Source organism: Mauremys reevesii, linkage group 1 (genome assembly GCF_016161935.1).
Source record: "Mauremys reevesii isolate NIE-2019 linkage group 1, ASM1616193v1, whole genome shotgun sequence".
Taxonomy (NCBI): Eukaryota; Metazoa; Chordata; order Testudines; family Geoemydidae; genus Mauremys; species Mauremys reevesii.
This window is the reverse complement of record NC_052623.1, coordinates 224623775-224642118: the sequence shown is the minus strand read 5'-3', so window position 1 is coordinate 224642118 and position 18344 is coordinate 224623775. Positions and strand designations below refer to the sequence as shown.

General features: G+C 53.2%; 1 protein-coding gene across 2 annotated transcripts in view; it reads left to right on the top strand.

The window, feature by feature from the left end:
- The window catches only part of LOC120404367 (alpha-2-macroglobulin-like protein 1), a 49554-nt gene extending 45956 nt beyond the window's left edge, over window positions 1-3598 (top strand). Inside the window, exons 33-38 of one of the 2 annotated variants that reach the window (XM_039536763.1) lie at window positions 350-440; window positions 1290-1358; window positions 1592-1694; window positions 2353-2394; window positions 3046-3120; window positions 3222-3598. In XM_039536763.1, the coding sequence (XP_039392697.1) occupies window positions 350-440; window positions 1290-1358; window positions 1592-1694; window positions 2353-2394; window positions 3046-3071 (331 nt within the window). In that variant the 3' untranslated portion in view covers window positions 3072-3120; window positions 3222-3598. Of the gene's footprint in view, window positions 1-349; window positions 441-1289; window positions 1359-1591; window positions 1695-2352; window positions 2395-3045 lie in introns of both variants that reach the window. The other variant, XM_039536756.1, reaches the window with a different exon arrangement.
- Window positions 3599-18344: the final 14746 nt, after the last annotated feature.

The following is an 18344-nucleotide window of genomic DNA, read 5'->3' as shown; positions in this document are numbered from 1 at the left end:
TAATGGCAAGAGGTGAGAGGCTGGGGACCAGGCCTATCACCAGCTATGGAGCCTAAGATCTTTTATCACTTCTTGCTCAGTGACCTCATCCCTGGGAAATGGCAATTGGGACGGGGGAGAGTGAAACATGAACCCTGACTGACCAGTTACTTCAAGATGGACAAACCCTCTCCCACGCTGACAAGGCAGGGTAGAGAGTACGAGGGAGGGGTTTCTTGCTCTCTCTTCCATTGGCTGGAGGGGACTCAGCTTTTCTGGAACTGGGTGATAGGGGGTGTTCATCACCCACTCCAAGGACTGCTACACTGACCATCCCTCTCATTGCACCTTCTCTCCCATCTTCCTTCAGCTACATCGGAGATCGGGAGAGTAGCAACATGGCCCTGATAGAGGTGACGATGCTCTCAGGGTTCATCCCCGTGAAGAAGTCCTTGAAGAAGGTGAGATGTCCCCACCCCAACCGTCCTTCCCCAATCATACAGGGACCCTATGTTCCGTGCATGACTCAGTCAGAAACCACCAGTGCTTCAGGACAGTTTATGGAGAGAGCTCCACCCATGGAGCTGTATACTGGAGTCTCAATACTGTATATTGAGACTCCACTAAATGCAGAGATTGGCCATGTTCTCAGTTACATCACGAGGCAACATTGAATCCAAAGGAGTTGCACCACGACACATCCCAGTATATCTCAAAACAGCACTGCCATGCGGTCTGTCACGATGTCTAGGGTTATATCCTAAGGCAACACTTAGTCCAAGGAAGTCACTATGGGACATGTCACACGATACCAGAAGGAAACCAGGCAGCTCTGTTGTGTGTTCCTGCTGAAGAGATCGAGCTGGCCTGCATTTGGTTATGGGGGTATGTTCTAAACCTGACAGAGGCCCCCACCTTGTAGCCTATGTTCTCCCGGCAAACCCAGTACTGTCGTAATCAGGAAGGCCACATTCCGCCTCATGGATGGGGAGGGGGCAGCAAGTTTTCCAGCACTCTCATGTGCTGGAAAACTTGCTACCCCCTCCCACATCCATGAGGCAGAATTTGTTTATCTAATGGAGCAAAGGGATTTGTGAAATACAGTCATGGGAGGAGGGGGGTCTGTAGAGTGTGACACCCTCCCTAGGCCGGGGCCATGAGACTCATTGGGCCTGGCTCTGATGTCACTCACCACAGTTTTACACGGATGTAACACCATGGGCCCCTCACCGACACTGGCATGGGTGAGTTCACAGTAAAGTCCAATGAGCTGATGCTAAACTGCGCTCATCTCTCCTGCTCCCTGGCAGCTGGAGAGGATGCCCCTGGTGAAGAAGACGGAGATCGAGCCCAGCAAACTCACCATCTACCTGGAGGAGGTGAGTGCAGTGCAGGGCTCTATCAGTTCAACACGGAATAGGCGGGTGCACGTGAGACAACCAGGGTGCACAGGGTGGTGGGTACAGCTGGGGCTAAGGGCAAGCAGGAGAGAGTGAATGGGAGACCTGACACTGTGGAGACAGGGGAATTACTGGGGGGTGGGGGAGATACAGTTGGGATTGGGGTGAGCATGATCATAATCTTCCTCGTTCCCTTCACTGTTCTTCCTTAGCTGGACAAGTCGCCAGTCAGCTTCAAAATCTCTGTGAAAAAAGAGATCAAAGTGCAGAACCTGAAGCCAGCGACAGTGACGGTCTATGATTATTACCAGCCAGGTAGGATCTCACTGTCAGAGAGATAAGTCACCAGCCTCTCCTCTGCCCACACACACAGCTCTGCCCCTTCCTCTCTGTCCTGCGCCCCCCCCCCCCGTTATTCCAGTCCTGGGGCTCCCACATACAACCTCCCAGACTTGACTTGCATAATGCCTTGATCATGCCTTTTTCCTCTCTTGAGCAGAGGCAGGCTGTCACCATGTTGGTTTTGTGATGTGGAGAAAACCAAATTCAATGCAATTGTGGCCTGCTCTGGCTCTTAACTCAGGTCTTGGTAGAAATGGGGCTTTTTTGTTAATCTACTCTGCCACCTCCAGCTCCTCAAGTCTCCTGGCAATATTTGGCTCTTGTTTAATGAGATAGGAATGGGACTTTACCCCAGCTATACATTTAAAGGAGCCTTTAACGCTACAAACCCTGACCAATCTGGAGGCAGAATTTAAGTTTATGCCTCTCATGAGTATTGTAGTAACCCCAGTGGCCATTGGTCACTCTCCTTTCCCAAGGGATGTTGGGAAGATGCTTGTCCTGCCAATCTAGGCACTGAAGAGAATGTGGCAGGGAACTGAAGTCACTAGAGATTGCTGTCCTAAAGGGGAGCAAGCTCCAGGTCTTGTGCAGTTCTGCATTTCACAGCAAATTCTCCTCCCTCATACAGGTGACAGTGCGATTACAGAATACAACGCTCCCTGCAGCTCAGGTAGGTGTGGCATGGATACACCCTCGTAGGGGCAGCATATTGAATGGTTAGAGCAGGGGCCCGTAAGTAGAACTATGATGTACTATTCCTTGCTCTGCCACTGACCTGTTGTGTGACACTGGACACATCACTGCACCTCCTGCTGCTCGGTTTCCCCATGTGCTGTGTACCCTAGTGGTACAAAGTTCCACATCTCATTCCTGCACAACTCTAGGCATTCAGTCCTCTCTGATGTAGGACTGAATTTCAACCAGTGATGGAGAGGTTATGGGATCTGTATCCAAGCCCCTGAGACCTGGTTAATGGGCTGGATCTAAACATGCCACCTAGAGATGAAAGACTATGTCCCCCATTTCCAATCCACTTTAATGATGCAGTCCCACACCATCCCAATTTAGCCCAGGACTGGAACTGACCACATGGATATTAGTGAAGACGGAGTATCTCATTCCCTGAGTCCTTTAAATTCATCCAGCATCGTGGATGTTCTTATTCTTTTAAAAACAACGAGGAAGAAGTGGATTTTTTACCCACAAAAGCTCATGCCCAAATAAATCTGTTAGTCTTTAAGGTGCCACCGGACTCCTTGTTGTTTTTGTGGATACAGACTAACACAGCTACCCCTCTGATACTTATTCTTTTGTTCTGCAGATGTCAAGGAGGAGGATTCCCAGTAAAGCCCTCTGGCTCTGGGCCCTGAATTCCTCAATCTGGGCATCACTGCTGGTAGGGGAAGAACTTCCCAGCTTTGGCCTCTTTTCTATGAGGCTCATTTCTGTTCCCCTTCGCTTTTTCTCCTTCTTTTGATCTGCACTCATCTTCTCAAGGGGAAACGTGGCTTGAGGCGCAATAGCATGGAACTGGGCTGTAACCCAGGAGAGCCAAATTAATGGGTCAGGACATGCAAAGAGGAGAGCAAAGCCATTGGGGGTCACATCCAGGTGGGATCCATCTGCTGGAAGCAAGGAGGTAAGAAAGAAGGAGGAAGAGCTGGAGAAAACGGTCCCCTCAAGTTGTGCTGGGACCTCTATGATCTCTTCCTTGCCTTGGTTTCTTCCTTTGCGTGGGATTTCTTTAGGACTCAAGGAAAGGCCTGACCTACAAAGTTCAGATTTGGATCCTGATTCCCCAGAGCAGCAGGGAGTTTGCTTCCACGGTTTTGGTTCAGTTCCTACTGTATTAAAAGCAAAATGAATAAACTGTACTATGGATGCCTGTGTGCTGTGCGCCTATGGAACCCGTGTCTCCTGGTCCTTGTCTCGAATTTCTTCTCTTCCTAGAGCAGATTGAACGTCTTTACATCCGCGAGGTTCTAGTTTTTGTTTTAAAACATAGCACTGGTAAATGCTGCCAGATTGACAGCCTGGGGCACTAATGGCTTCTCTTTAACCTCAGACCAAGCAGAGCAAGGACAGTAGCAAGGGCCAGCTTCCTACACATGCACACCCTGGGTCACCAGCATGCATCACTCTGTCCTGAGGGAACTCGTCTGGGATGACAGGCAGTTCAGTGGCCGTGGTCTGTCCATCACTGCTGTGATGAGACAGTAAACAAGAGGGTAATATCCTGATGGTGGTTCTAGGGAGCACCTGTCCCATTAGGTACTGGACTGAGACAGGTCATTAGAAGCCAGAAAATTGAAATCATCTTCAATTCGAATGACAGTTTTTCCCACAATGCTGGTCCACCCTGACACACTCAGCAAAGAGCAGGAGCTCATGCAGAGCAGAACCAAGGTGCATGGGCAGAGCTGTGAAGAACTCAGCACTGGAATAGCAGGGGGACTCCAGAGCAGGACTGAGGGGCATTGGCAGAGCTGTGTGGGGAGCCCCAGGCTGGAATAGCAGGAGGGTTGCAGGGAAGGACTGAGGGGCACAGGCAGAGCTGTGGGGGGAGTCCAGCATTGGAATAGAAGGGGGCTGCACATCAGGATTGAGGGGCATTGGTGGTCAGCTCTATCTGGCATCCAGGGACCACCCAGAATGGTCACATCAGCAAGCGCCTCTGCTTGGCCTCCACCCAACAGCAAGGAGATTCTGTTCCAGCACCATTTTACTGCAATGGCCTTTTCCTGCCCATGGCACCATGTCAGAAAAGGAAGCACAGTCACATCTAATAATTGTTGGTTGCTATTTTCATGCAGCATGTTTAGCTATTGGTTGGTCTCTCTCTTCTGGGCCTCATCTCCCTTAGCTCCTATGCAATAGCGCTGCCCCCCCCCCCCGCACTTGCATCACTCCAGTCGTGGAGGGAGAGGTCTCCTACTCCTCCTGTAGGTGCTGCTGCCTCAGTCATGACAGTCTGGGATCTGCAGCACGGGCTACTGCTCCACTACTGCAGTGCTCTTAGCACAGCAGCCAATGCCTGGGATTTCATGGCTAGTGACACAATTTTGGCCCCAGCTGGAACCAGTCTGGGAATGACTCAAGGTTCCAGCTCTTGTGCATTTCAAATCCTGCCCTGGGGAAATCCCTCTGATTGGCTGCATTCCCCACTTAGAATCATAGAATACCAGGGTTGGAAGGGACCTCACCTCAGGAGGTCATCTACTCCAACCCCCTGCTCAAAGCAGGACCAATCCCCAGACAGGTTTTTACCCCAGATCCCTAAATGGCCCCCTCAAGGATTGAACTCACAACTCTGGGTTTAGCAGGCCAATGCTCAAACCACTGAGCTATTCCCACCCCCCCTTGATCCCTTCCTGGGGAATAGCAGCCAACCAGGGCTGCTGCAGGTGTCTGACAAAGCTGTCCCCCCTCCCATCAGGGGCCAGAGCTGTTTTTGGGTAGGGGAGTGGGAGCGGGAGCAGCTGACACCATCCTCACAGAAGCGGGGCGGGGGGAGGCCAGAAAGAGCAGCTCAGGGTGAACCTGCTCCCCCTTCTTGTGAACAATGGGTCAACTTGCTCCCTGCTCCTCCCCTCTGCATCCCTGCAGCACCCAATCTGGGAAGGGGCAGAGGGGAGTGAAGACCCTGTGATACTGCAGGAGGAAAGAGGTGCACTGAGGGACAATGGGTAAACATGGGGCTGGGCCAGCTGTGGCACTAATTGCTGGGACCTGGGTGGGGGGGGGTGGCCAATGTGGGACTGGGACTGGGACTGGGAGGCAGAACTGATGTGGGGACTAGTGGGTGCAAAATACAATATAATGTTGAAAAATCTCATGAATGTTGAGCCAATGCCATGAGTTTTGATCAGACTCCTGATTTCTGAACCTTGGGAGTTGGCGAGACCACAGCCACTGGAGATGGGCTGGGTCCAGAGGGTTTTATCCTGCCCCTGGTGGTGAAAGCAGGTTTGTTTATTCCAATTTTGAGCAATTCAAACAGGGGGGCTTCCCCCAGCTTCCATGGGGCTGGGCCCTGTGTCCACAGAAAAAGCAGGGGTTGTAGGAATGTTTGCAGAGTTCACCTTTAGAGTGACCAGACAGCAAATGTGAAAAATCGGGACAGGGAGTGGGGGTAATAGGAGCCTATATAAGAAAAAGACCCCAAAATCAGGACTGTTCCTATAAAATTGGGACATCTGGTCACCCTATTCACCTTTCACTAAGGGCCTGCGTAAATCTCTCTAGGTGCCTTTGAAGGGGTCTGCGTCCCACAGGTGCCACCTAGTGGTCAGGCAAGGGAGTGGTGGGTGCTCTTCTGTCTTGGCACTCTCTGTTGACAGCCATCCTGCCCTGCAGTAGGCTTTCCCCTTCTGTGACTCGGTCCTCCAGCTGGGACACAAGTTGTTTCCACCCTTCCAGGTTATCTAAAGAGTCCAACAAAGGCTGGTTCTGCTGTCCAGCCAGGAGCTTCAGGCCTCACCCAGCCAAAGACCCTGAGTTGGACTCTCTGGGATATGGGGGCTCCCTAGTGCTGGGTCTCTGGTACCAGGTATAGGCTTTTCACCTCCAGCCCTGGTGATTAGGGGAACCCAGCCCCACCAGGGCCCAAAGTTAGGCAGCTGAGTCCTGCCTCCTAGAGTGCTATGTGCTGCCCCCCGGATCACTTCCTACCAGCCTCCCCACACAAGAGGGAAAAGCAAAAGCCAGTAAATGAAATAAATCAAAGAATAAATCTCCAACATTACAAATGGCCCGAGTTCTTTTCCCTCAGCAGGTCGGCTAGACCATCAGTAGTCAGGACCCCAGCAGCTGGGCCTCCCATCATGCTCCTTTGCAGAGCCTGTCCGCTCATCTCCCCTGGCTTCCTGCTACTCCGCTTCCTTCCGTGCCCCCTTTCAGCTCCTCCCCCCAGCCTGGGCATGCACTGCAGGTGGAGCGGGCCCAGAGTTGTTCCTTAACCCCTTCCTCTCCTGCATGGGGTTTTTACTCCCCATCACAGAGCCACGTACAACATAGTCCCAGAAATGACCATTTCCCTCTGACTCTCAGCTGCTCAGTGTGGCCCTCCTCTGTTTACAGAGCTCCACTGCTGGGGGAGGGTTCATCTGGCAGGGACTGCTGGAGGAGAAGCCAGGCACAAAACCAAACACCCCTGACCCACCCCTTCTCCGAGGCCCCTCCCATGCCCCACCCCTTCCACCCACTTGCTCCATTCCCCCCCCATCACTCACTCTTCCCCACCCTCATTCACTTTCACTGGGCTGGGGCAGGGAGTTGGGCTGCGGGACAGGGTATGGGCTCTGGGCCAGTGGCGTAGCCAGGGTTTCAGTGTAGGGGGAGCAAAAAACAAAAAAGGCGCCCCCCCTTGGCTCCTCCTCTGGCCACGCCCCCAGACCGGACCCCCTGCCGCTCACCTTCCCTCCTGCACTGCCGCCTGTCCCCGGCGCCTGTCCCAGTGCTTGGCTGTGCCTGCACCGGCCGGTGTACCGACAGAAACATGAACCGCTCCGATTCGCTACTTTGGCTGCACGGAGCATGCGCGTCCGAACTGAGCATGCCCAGTAACCTCCGCTGTCGCCGCTGCCCTCTCTCTGCCCTCACTGCTACTCACCATTTGCTGCCTGCTCTTTGGGGGCGTTTAAAATGCTCAAGGGGGCAAATCGCAGCGGGGGGGCTGCCAGGGTCTGAGCGGGGGACAGAAATTTACTGGCCAGGGGGGTCAAGCTGCTGTAGGCAGCGGCAGGAGAGAGGCTGAAGGGGAAAAATTGGAGGTGGGGGGTGGTAGCCGGGGTTAAGCGGGGGGGGGGGGGAGACGCTGCCAGACCCTGTGCGGGGACAAAACCCCCGTTTAGGGAGGGGGAGGGGGGGAAGTGGCCCCTCGGGATGAGCCACCTGCTGGGCTCGCAGATCTGGGGGTGTCGGGGTTGTGGTGGGGGGCACAGGCTGTTTTCAGTTGTGCCCCGTGTCAGCCCCGGAGCAGGGGGCGGGTTCCTGGGGCTGGGTCTTAAAGGCACCGGCAGCCCAATTCTTAGACTGTCAAAGCTCAGACACCGCAGCTCCTCTCTAGCCTATACAAGTGCTGCAGGGCTCTTACTGCTCCAGCCAGGAGACTGAATGCGGGGAAATATTGTACAGATGCCCCCTCCCTCCCTCAAACTCTGCCTCTCACATTTTGACTATGTAAAAGTGTCTTCTATCATTTTCTATGTCTATATGAAATCACTGCAGCTCCTTTCTCTTATACAACGTGCTGATTTGGTAACTCCCTCCCAGAGCCCACATGTCTGTACCCCCTCCTGTACCCGAATTCCCTGCCCCAGGTCAGAGCCTGCACCCGTCACTCAAACTCTACATAGCCTGCAACCCTCCTGCACCCCCAACTCCATCCCAGAGCCTGCACCCCAAACAGGGCTGGATTAACCTGTTGTGGGCCCGGTGCTAAACATATTTGTGGGTCCCCATGGGGGAAATGGGGACATGAGGCATGGGGCAGAGGCCTCAGAGCGAGGGGCTGACTGGGGGCAATGGGATATGAGTCATGGCACGGCAGGGACAGCCCCACTCCACCCAGCCCAGTACAAGGGCACTGTTTACAAACCAGGAGCTGCCAGACACACGCTGTCCAGCCCAGCCCTGCACTGCCATTATGCTTCTTCCCCTTGGGGGTGGGCCCATGCTGCACCATGCTACCCCCTGCCCAGCACCCCTCTGGCTCCCTATGCGCAGTGCCACACCACCCAGAGACCCCCACAAACCCCCTGCCCAGCACCCCTCCGGCTCCCTATGCCCAGTGCCACACCACCCAGAGACCCCCACAAACCCCCTGCCCTGTACCCCTCTGACTCCCTTCGCCCAGTGCCCCCCCACCCAGAGACCCCCCCCAACCCACTGTCCAGCACCCCTCCGACTCCCTATGCCCAGTGCCACACCACCCAGAGACCCCCACAAATCCCCTGCCCTGCACCCCTCTGACTCCCTTCGCCCAGTGCTGCACCATCCAGAGACCCCCACAAACCCACCTGCCCAGTGCACTCCCAGATCACTCCCCCACCCACTCAGAACCCCCCCACAGATCCTCTCACTGACCAGTGCCCCCCAGCTGAAGACCACCCCACAGCCCTCCCACAACTGCACAGTGCCCCACACCTTCCCACCCAGAGGCCCCTACAGATCCCCTCACTGTCCAGTGCCCCCCATCACCACAACTGCAGTGACCCGCACAGACGCCCCACACTTCCCAGCGCCCACACACACACAATCTCCCCCACTGACAGCCCCCCAACACATAGATCTCCCCACCCCCCCCAGTGCCCAGCACCTACCCAGACCCAGGGGCGGCTCTAGACCCCAGCGCACCAAGCAGGCGCTTGGGGCGGCCGTTTCCCGGGGGGGCGGCATTTGGCTCCGGTTGAGCTCCCGCCGTCATGCCTGCGGCAGGTCCACCGGAGCCCGGAACAAGCGGACCTGCCGCAGGCATGACTGCGGCGGGTCCCGTCTTCCCGCGGCTCCGGTTGAGCTCTCGCAGGCATGACTGCGGCAGGTCCGCTGGTCCCGGGCTCCGGTGGACCTGCCGCAGGCATGCCGGCAGGAGCTCAACCGGAGCTGCGGGAAGAGGGGACCCGCCGCGGGACCGGGGAAGGGCGGCGCAGCGCTCCGCGCTGCTTGGGGCAGCGTGATTTGTAGAGCCGCCCCTGCCCAGACCCCCTAGAGACCTACTCTCCCACACCCTAACCCCCAGCCACAGTAGCCGGCCCTGATGGGAGGTGACTGTGGCTGCGAGGCTGAGATGGCAGCGCAGCCAGAACTGGTCCTGGGGCAGGATAACTCTGGCCTCTTGGGAATGGTGGAAGCAACCAGGCTGGAGCAGGAGCAGAGCCTACCCGGGCCAGGCTCTCTCAGGACCCAGCTGAGCCTCCCCCCTCCCCGACTGTTCCCTGTGAGTGGCTGAGACTGGCCCAGCCTCTGCACCAGTCCCAGGCGGCTCTTCCCCCAGGGAGGCAGGTGGGGCCCCACAGGTCCCAGGCAGTGGAGACAGCTCAGAGCTGGAGCAGTGCTGGGTAGTGGGGCAGATCCCTGAGACGTGACTCCCGTGATCCTACCCAGCCCACCCACAACCATTGGCCCTGTGGCCAGCAGCCTTGCAGAGCACACACCTCTCTCTCTCCCTGCTTTCCTATCACCAGTTATGTTACTACAGGAATGAAATCGAGACATCCCGTAAAACAGCTAGTTCCACATTGTTATAACAGATAATTACAAAGACTAAAGTACATGCTTTACTATAATTAGGACCAGGCAACCCAAGATGAAAACTACACCGTGGCAGAGTCCTACAACCAGGTATTTGAGGCCAATCCCTTTATCAATGGAATCCTCAACCAAAATATGAGGAAGGAGACGAGTCACCCTCAAACTTTCGACAATAGCTCAAGGTCAGACACCAAGAAGACCAGTGCCATTTGTATTCTGGTTTTGGATAAAATACTTGATCTTGCCTACATCATAGAAACCTTCCTCTCTCCAAGTCTACACCCCACTACACCCTTTAGCGATAAAGTAACCATTAAAGAAGTTCTGAATCAGTCGTCTTTCTTCCCAATTTAGGTTTAACAATAAAGCTGTAACCTAAGTAGCTATGGGAGATGACAGTACAACTACTAGGTATTGGTGGGGGAAAAGTGTGCTACTAATGTCCTGGATATACTGGCAGGGCCGGCTTTAGGATAATTCAACCAATTCCCCTGAATCGGGCCCTGCCCCTAAGAGGGTCCCGCACCCAAGCCCCAGTTCGGTGTATTGGCAAGAGTCAGTGCACTGTACCAGGGTGGCCCGGCTTCTCCAGGGGACAATTTAAAGGTCCTGGGGGCCCTTTAAATTGCCACCACTGCCACACTGCTGGAGCCATGGGGTAGGGCTGTTGGGATCTGTGGGCTACTTAAAAAGTCTGTGGCTCCCTTTGCTTCTATCGCCCCAGCCCTTTAAATAGCCACTGGAGCCCCGCCGCTTCCCCAGGGCTCCGGCAGCTGTGTACATGGCCAGGGCTGTGGAAGCAGGGGAGCCCCAGGTGGCTGCTGCTACTCTGGTGGGGGAGGGAGGAGGAGGAGGGAGCACTTACCATACCGGGTGGTCTGTACCCCCTGTACCTGCACCCCGTGCCCTGTCTCCAGCCAACCCCTGCTGCACCCCCCCTGCCTGAAGCCAGCCATTCCTGCACTCCTCTGTCTTCAGCACTGCCAATCTATGCCACACACCCCCTATGGCCCTGCTTGAAGCCAGCCAGCCCACCCCACCCCACCCCACACACCCCTGTCTCCAGCCATTGCTGCACCCCTTGCCCTGCCTGCAGCCAGCCCCATGTCCACTGGTGTCCTGCAATTCCCTGGGCAGTAACCCTGCACACCTGCTTCAATGATGGGAGAAGAGAGCAGCTGGTATCCATGTGCACACCCTAGGGTGACCAGACATCAAGTGTGAAAAATCAGGATGGGGTGGAGGTTAATAGGATCCTATATAAGAAAAAGACCCCAAGATTGGGACTGTCTCTATAAAATCGGGACATCTGGTCACCCTAGCACACTCCCAGGGAGTGGCGGGGACCCACACATGTGAAGCGGAGCTCATTTCTAGTTCAGTCCCATCTTTTTAAAAAAGAACTGTAGGTAGTGTTAACATACAGCCATATTTTCCCGGACATGTCAGACTTTTTGGTTCTTAAATTGCTGTCCAGGAGGAATTTTTAAATCTGGAAATATAGTAACCCTATTGGTACCAGAAATACATATTCTGGCACATCCCTTAAATCAGAACTTTTTATAGGGAACCGGTTGCTAAGAAAGGAAAGGCTTTTTTTTCCCCACCTTTTTTTCCTTTTTTTTTAAAGTCATCCCTGCTGGGGCCCCGCCGAAAATATTTGAATTGGGTGGGCCCCAAACTTCCTAAAGCCAGCCCTAACTAGTCTGTTCAGTGTTATAGCTTTTAATTTGCTACTGCAAACACTGTAATAGAGCATTAATGTCCCAATGTACTGTAGCTTGTTTTAACTTACTGTAATACTAGAAGTGGTGCATGTGACTATTGCCGTAACGAGGGCAAGGAGAGTGAGGCACTTGCCTCGGGCACAGAAAGTGAGGGGCTCAGAAAGTCTCTCCTTCAGCGGCAATTCGGCAGCAAGTCCTTCCCTCTGAGAGGGACTGTGGTACTCGTTGCCGAAGTGCCGCTGGTCGTCTTCAACGGAGATGGGCGGCGCATACGGCTCTTTTGCAGAAATTCGTTGGTGGATCCTTCCCTCCAATAGGGAAGAGCCAGACATGCTGCCTCTGTTCCTTGCCTTGTGTGCCAAAAATCCCTAGTTACAGCTCTGCATGTGAAGCTCTCTTAAAAGCTGACACTACAGTAGTGATATTCTCAAGCCAGCATGCATAAGGCTGGGAGTGGGGAAGGGGAGTGCATTTAGGTATACCCCCAAACCTTACCTCCGTTTTCACGTACTCACACACAAACGAGTGAAAGAGCGTGCCTCACTCATCCAATAGGTCAATTTGGCACATTAGCCAGGAGGAAGCAGATCGTGAGCATTTTTGACCGCAAAGCCCATCCCTCCAGATTTGCAACCATCCCCGGAACAGTGACAGGTGCACAACCGTCCCCGGAACAGTGACAGGTGCACAACCATCCCTGGACCAGTGACATGTGCATAGGGAGCCAAGTCATTGGAAATAATCAAGGAGGAAGCCAGTGGAAAAAATGAATGGGGCCACTCTGGTTACCACCTTGGGGTCAGGGGCGTCCTCTGTACCCCCAAACCTTACCTCCCTTTTCACTTATTCACACTGTGACGAGGCAGTTCTGGCGGTACCAAAGTGAGAGTGCCAGTTCAGGACAAATTGCTCAAACAGGGCAGTTACAGCCCTCGGCTGGGGGTTTTCCACCTCTAAGGCAACCCAAACCAGCCAGACAAAAAGGACTTTGGTTTCACCGCACTGGGTAACACAAGTCACACAAACAATGTCCTTAGACACTCCAGCTCCCAGTATCACCACCAGACCCACTCGTCCTGGGGATGAATGGTTATGAAAACCAACACCCCAATAAAAGAAAACGGTTCTCTCGATCCCAAAGGACCAAGCCCCAGCCCCAGGTCAATATACACATCTGATCTTACCCACAAATCACGCTGTTGCCAATCCTTTAGAATATAAAATCTAAAGGTTTATTCATAAAGGGAAAAAGGTAGAGATGAGAGCTAGAATTGGTTAAATGGAATCAATTACATAGAGACAAAGTTCTTAGTTTAGGCTTGTAACAGTGATGGAGTAAACTGCAGGTTCAAATCAAGTCTCCGGAGAACATCCCTCGCTGGGATGGGTCACTAGTCCCTTGTGTAGAGCTTCATTTCCTAGCAAAATCCCTCCAGAGGTAAGAAGCAGGACTGAAGACAAGATGGAGATGAGGCATTAGCCTTATATAGGCTTTTCCAGGTGTAAGAACCTCTTTGTCCTTACTGTGGAACATTACAGCAAAATGGAGTCTAGAGTCACATGGGCAAGTCCCTGCATACTTTGCTCAGTTACAAGGCGTATCTGCCTTCTCTCCATGGGTCGATTGTGTAGCTGATGGTCCTTAATAGGCCATCAAGCGAACTTATCAGAGCTAACACCAACTTGTCTGCGGTGTCACCCAGAAGCAGAGCACAAATACAAAATACAGACAGTACAGAGCCAATACTTATAACTTCAACTACAAAATGATACAGACAGCATAATCATAACCACCAACCCATAACCTGGTCTTAGCCACCGTATATGACCACCTTTACCTAAGATTTGGTGCCACTACAGGACCTTGGTTGCAAACTATGTTCTACATGGTCCCAGTTTATATCAATAATGTCACACACACACAAACGAGTGAAAGAGTGCGCCTCACTCATACAATAGGTCAATTTGGCACATTAGCCAGGAGGAAGCAAATCGTGAGTGTTTTCGACCACAAACCCCATCCCTCCAGATTTGCAACCATCCCTGGACCAGTGACAGGGGCATAGGCAGCCAAGTCACTGGAAATAATCAAGGAGGAAGCCAGTGGAAAAAATGAAAGGGGCCATTCTGGTTATTACCTTGGGCTCAGGGGGCGTCCTCTGAACCCCCAAACCTTACCTCCCTTTTCACGTATTCACACACAAAAAAGTGAAAGTGCGCGCCTCACTCATCCAATAGGTAAATTTGGCACATTAGCCAGGAGGAAGCAAATCGTGAGCGTTTTCGACCACAAATACCTTCCCTCCAGATTTGCAACCATCCCTGGACCAGTGACAGGTGCACAACCATCCCTGGACCAGTGACACATGCATAACCATCCCTGGACCAGTGACAGGTGCATAGGCAGCCAAGTCACTGGAAATAATCAAGGAGGAAGCCAGTGGAAAAAATGAATGGGGCCACTCTGGTTATCACCTTGGGGTCTGGGGCGTGCTCTGTACCCACAAACCTTACCTCCCCTTTTCACGTATTCACACACAAATGAGTGGAAGCGCGCACCTCAATCATCCAATAGGTCAATTTTGCACATTAGCCAGGAGGAAGCAAATCGTGAGCATTTTCGACCACAAATACCTTCCCTCCAGATTTGCAACCATCCCTGGACCAGTGACAGGGACATAGGCAGCCAAGTCATTGGAAATAATCAAGGAGGAAGCCAGTGGAGAAAATGAATGGGGCCACTCTGGTTACCACCTTGGGGTCAGGGGAGTGCTCTGTACCCACAAACCTTACCTCCCTATTCACGTATTCACACATAAAAAAGTGAAAGAGCATGCCTCAAGCATCCAAAAGATCAGGGTTCAGCAACCTTTCAGAAGAGCTGTGCCGAGTCTTCATTTTGTCTCTCTGATTTAAGGTTTCGCATGCCAGTAATACATTTAAATAATTTTAGAAGGTCTCTTTTTATGGCTATAATATATAACTAAACTATTGTTGTATATAAAGTATATAAGTTTTTTAACATGCTTAAAACGCTTCATTTAAAATTAAATTAAAATGCAGAAACCCCCAGAACCCTGCAATAGGTCAATTTGGCACATTAGCCAGGAGGAAGCAGAATGTGTGTGTTTTCGACCACAAACCCTGTCCCTCCTGATTTGCAACCCCATGGATTAGGCGGCAGCAAGTCCTGAGCAGGAGCCCAGATGGTTACGTTGTGCGGCAGAAACTGCAACTGGTTGCAAAACGAGAGGGTTTCGAAATGTGTCGGTACACCCTGGCCCTGCTGGGGTAGGGTGACCAGGTGTCCTGATTTTATAGGGACAATCCTGATATCTGGGGCTTTGTCTTGTATAGACACCTATTACCCCCCCCCCCCCGCCTGTCCCGATTTTTCACACTTGCTATCTGGTCACCCTATGCTGGGGGCACACTTCACTCCAGGCTAGCAGCAGGGCTCAGCTGGCTTCAGGCCCTGCTCCTCGCCTGCACTGCGTGGGGCAAAGCAGCCTTCAGGCTCCCAACCCCTTTCTGAGGCTTGGCACTTCCAGGCACCGCGTGGGGAGGGACAGGGAATTCTTACCAGGCGGGGAACGCCCCCAGGCTGTATGGGGCAGCGGGGGAGGGGGATGAGGCACGCTGCAAGGTGAAGCAGCTCGCCCTGCCATTCCCATTCCGGCCCCCACGAGCGGAAACAAATGCCCAGGCCTGGGAGCGCGCTGCCAAAGCTGGCCCGCCGCCAAGGTGATTCCCCATAAACCACATGCTCCGGAGCGGCAGTATAAGGGCCGAGCCCAGGAGAAGGGAGGCAGGAGACAGCCACCTCCTTCTCTTGGCGCTGCACGAAGTGCAACTTCCTCCCAGCTCCCCGGGGCAGCCGCGATGACTGCAGCGCCCAGCGCCGCGCTCCCCGAGCCCCGCGCCAAGGAGGTGGAAGCCCAGCGGGCGGCGGTGCCCATGCCCCGGCTCGGCCCCAAGGTAGGGGCGCTGTGCGTGCAATGCAAGGGACCCGCTGCCTGGCTCCGCGGCGAGCCGTCCGCGCTGGGAGATCTGCGCTGCAGCTGGCGGCGGCACGTGTTGCTTTTCTGCGCTCCCTGCTCTGCCTTCGCTGCTGCTTCTTCCCCCGCCAGCCCGGCTGCGCTCCAGTCATTCGGCCGCGCTTTGCTGACAGCCCCGGCGCAGCTACGCAGCCTGCAAAAAGCCTGGGATGCACCAAGGGCGTTAGGCGCCTCGCTCCAGTCCGCCAAGGTATTGAAGCACCTAAGTCCCTTTGTGATGCCCGCCTCATCGTGTGCTGCTGTTATGAGCGATTCTGGTCATTTGGTCCCGTTTTGGTTTTGTAAGGATGGTCCTGGCTGGCTGAGTGCAATCCTGCAGGAGCAAACTCAGAGCAGCTCTCTCTGCCTTCGCCCGACACTCCTTCTTTTTGCCCTTTTCTTGCTCCTTCGCTCTGCTGGGCTTTGCCTTTGGATGGAGACAACAGGTCCTCTCCCGTGCGCGCTCTCCCTGTTGCACTGTGTGCTGGCAGGGCAGAGGCTAGAAGCGAGGTTGGGGCAAATTTTCCTCTGTGCCTTGTTTTGTAAAATGCACCGGGCACTAAGCCAAAACAGAGCTCTTCATACCGGGGAGCGGGAGCGGGTGTACGCAGGAGCATGCCCAGAGCCGGGAAGACTGTGCAGCGCTCCTTGTCACCTGCCTGGGAAGCTTGTCACAGCCTGGGCCTCACAAGGAGCTTGGGGATGGTTTGGAGAGAACGCGTCCCAGAGGACTGTGTTTGACCCCTTTGAGTGGGCTGCTTGCCTGGGATCCCCTCAGCCTGTTGGAACATAGCGCTAAAGACCAAGTCTATCTATCTAGCTAACTAACTATCCTTGGATACTGATTCATCAAATGATCTAGCTAGCTAGCTAGATCAGAATACTAAGATCTAGGAGGATTGATAGGTAGCTAACTAGAACAGTATACTAAATTATCTATCTGTCTGTTTAGCTATGCTCTTAGGTCTTCGTATTCTGATCAATCTAGACTGGTATATTAAAATCTAGGAGGATCAATAAGTAGTTAGCTAGCTAGATAAGTATTTTAAGATCTAGTCAGACAGTTAGCAAGATAGGATTCCGATCGGTCAATTGATCTAGCTAGCTAGCTAACTCTCTTCCTAGATCTTAATGTATTTAGCTAGCTAGCTACCAATCCATCCTCCTAGATCTTAGTATATTGATCTAGCTAGTTAGCTAGATTAATTAATCGGTATTCTAAGATCTAGGAGGATAGTTAGCTAGACAAATATATCTTAGTATTCTCATCTGTCTACCTAGATCTTAGATCAATCAGTATACTATGATCTGTCTCTCTATCTATCCCCATACACCACATCAACCTATCCCCATAACCACATCTCTCTCTCATTATTATTATACAGTACATAGATTGGATGGCTATTTTCCACTTCTCTCATTTACCCATCCATTTATATCCCATTGGTTTCAAGGGAGTCACACTAGGGTTGCCCTGTGTTTTCTCTGTAGCCCTTGGAAGTTGGAGTGCCCTGGCTGAGGAATCCTCTGCCATGTCCTTCAAGAGCACGGCCAGGATCACTCCTGACAGCATGTGGATCACAGTGCAGGAGGTCCCATGCCCTGCTTGGAGAAGGCATTGCTGTACCGTTCTGGGCCTGTTCCTAAGCCCACTGGAGTTAATGGAAGGGTCCATGGATCCAGCTCCCTGAAAACATTGGAGTTCCAGGGCGGGAGGTTACAGCTAATGCCATAGGACCATAAGAACGGCCCTCTAGCCCAGGATCCTGTGTCAAACTGTGACACACACCAGCTGCTTCAGAGGAACGTGCAAGGAACCCTCCACTCCTGGGTTAACCTTCCCCTGGGAATGACCCCAGTCAGTTCGAGGATGGTTGTGCCATGTAGCAGGCAGGTTTATAGCCCTTCCCAGCCTCTTGGTTATTTATTTAGCATTTGCCTTTGTGAGTCTGGGTGTTCTCGTTATCCACATAAATGTCCAATTCCTTTTGGAATCCTGCTAAGATTCTGGCCTCTCTGCTACATTGTGGCAATGAGTTCCACAGGCTAACTGCACTGTGTGCAAAAGAGTTCATGGCGTTAACGCCTAGCCTCAGCTTACACGGAGAGACATGACTCAGTGATGGGGCAATGTAAAAGGAGGTGCAAAGAGAAGCTCAAGGCTGGGGCAGAGTGGCAGTGAGGGGTCCTGGAAAGGGAGGACATATTTGCAGCTGGCTCTGAGATGGATGGATTTGAGGAGGTCAATGAATTAAGATTCTTCTCAGGAGAGGAGAAAGGGAAGGGAGAGATTGCAGGGACGAGTGAGAGCTGGAGGGGCGGTGGGAAAGAGAGCTGGAGGAGATGAGAAAAGGGGGTGCAGAAGAGGGGTTGGAGGAGGGAGGAAGAAGGGGTGCAATCGTTGGGAGGTGGAGCATGAGAGCGGGGTGAGAAAAGGAGCCTGAGGATGCAAAGAGCAATGGAGAGAGTGGGAAGTGATGGATAAGTGATGGGGTGATGGAGACAGGACAAGATAGCGACTGGTGGAGGCACAGGTGGCAGCAGCCGCGGTTTCCTGCTCTGCACGGAGGGGTTGTACACACTTGCGTCTGTCAGCAGCCTGGCTC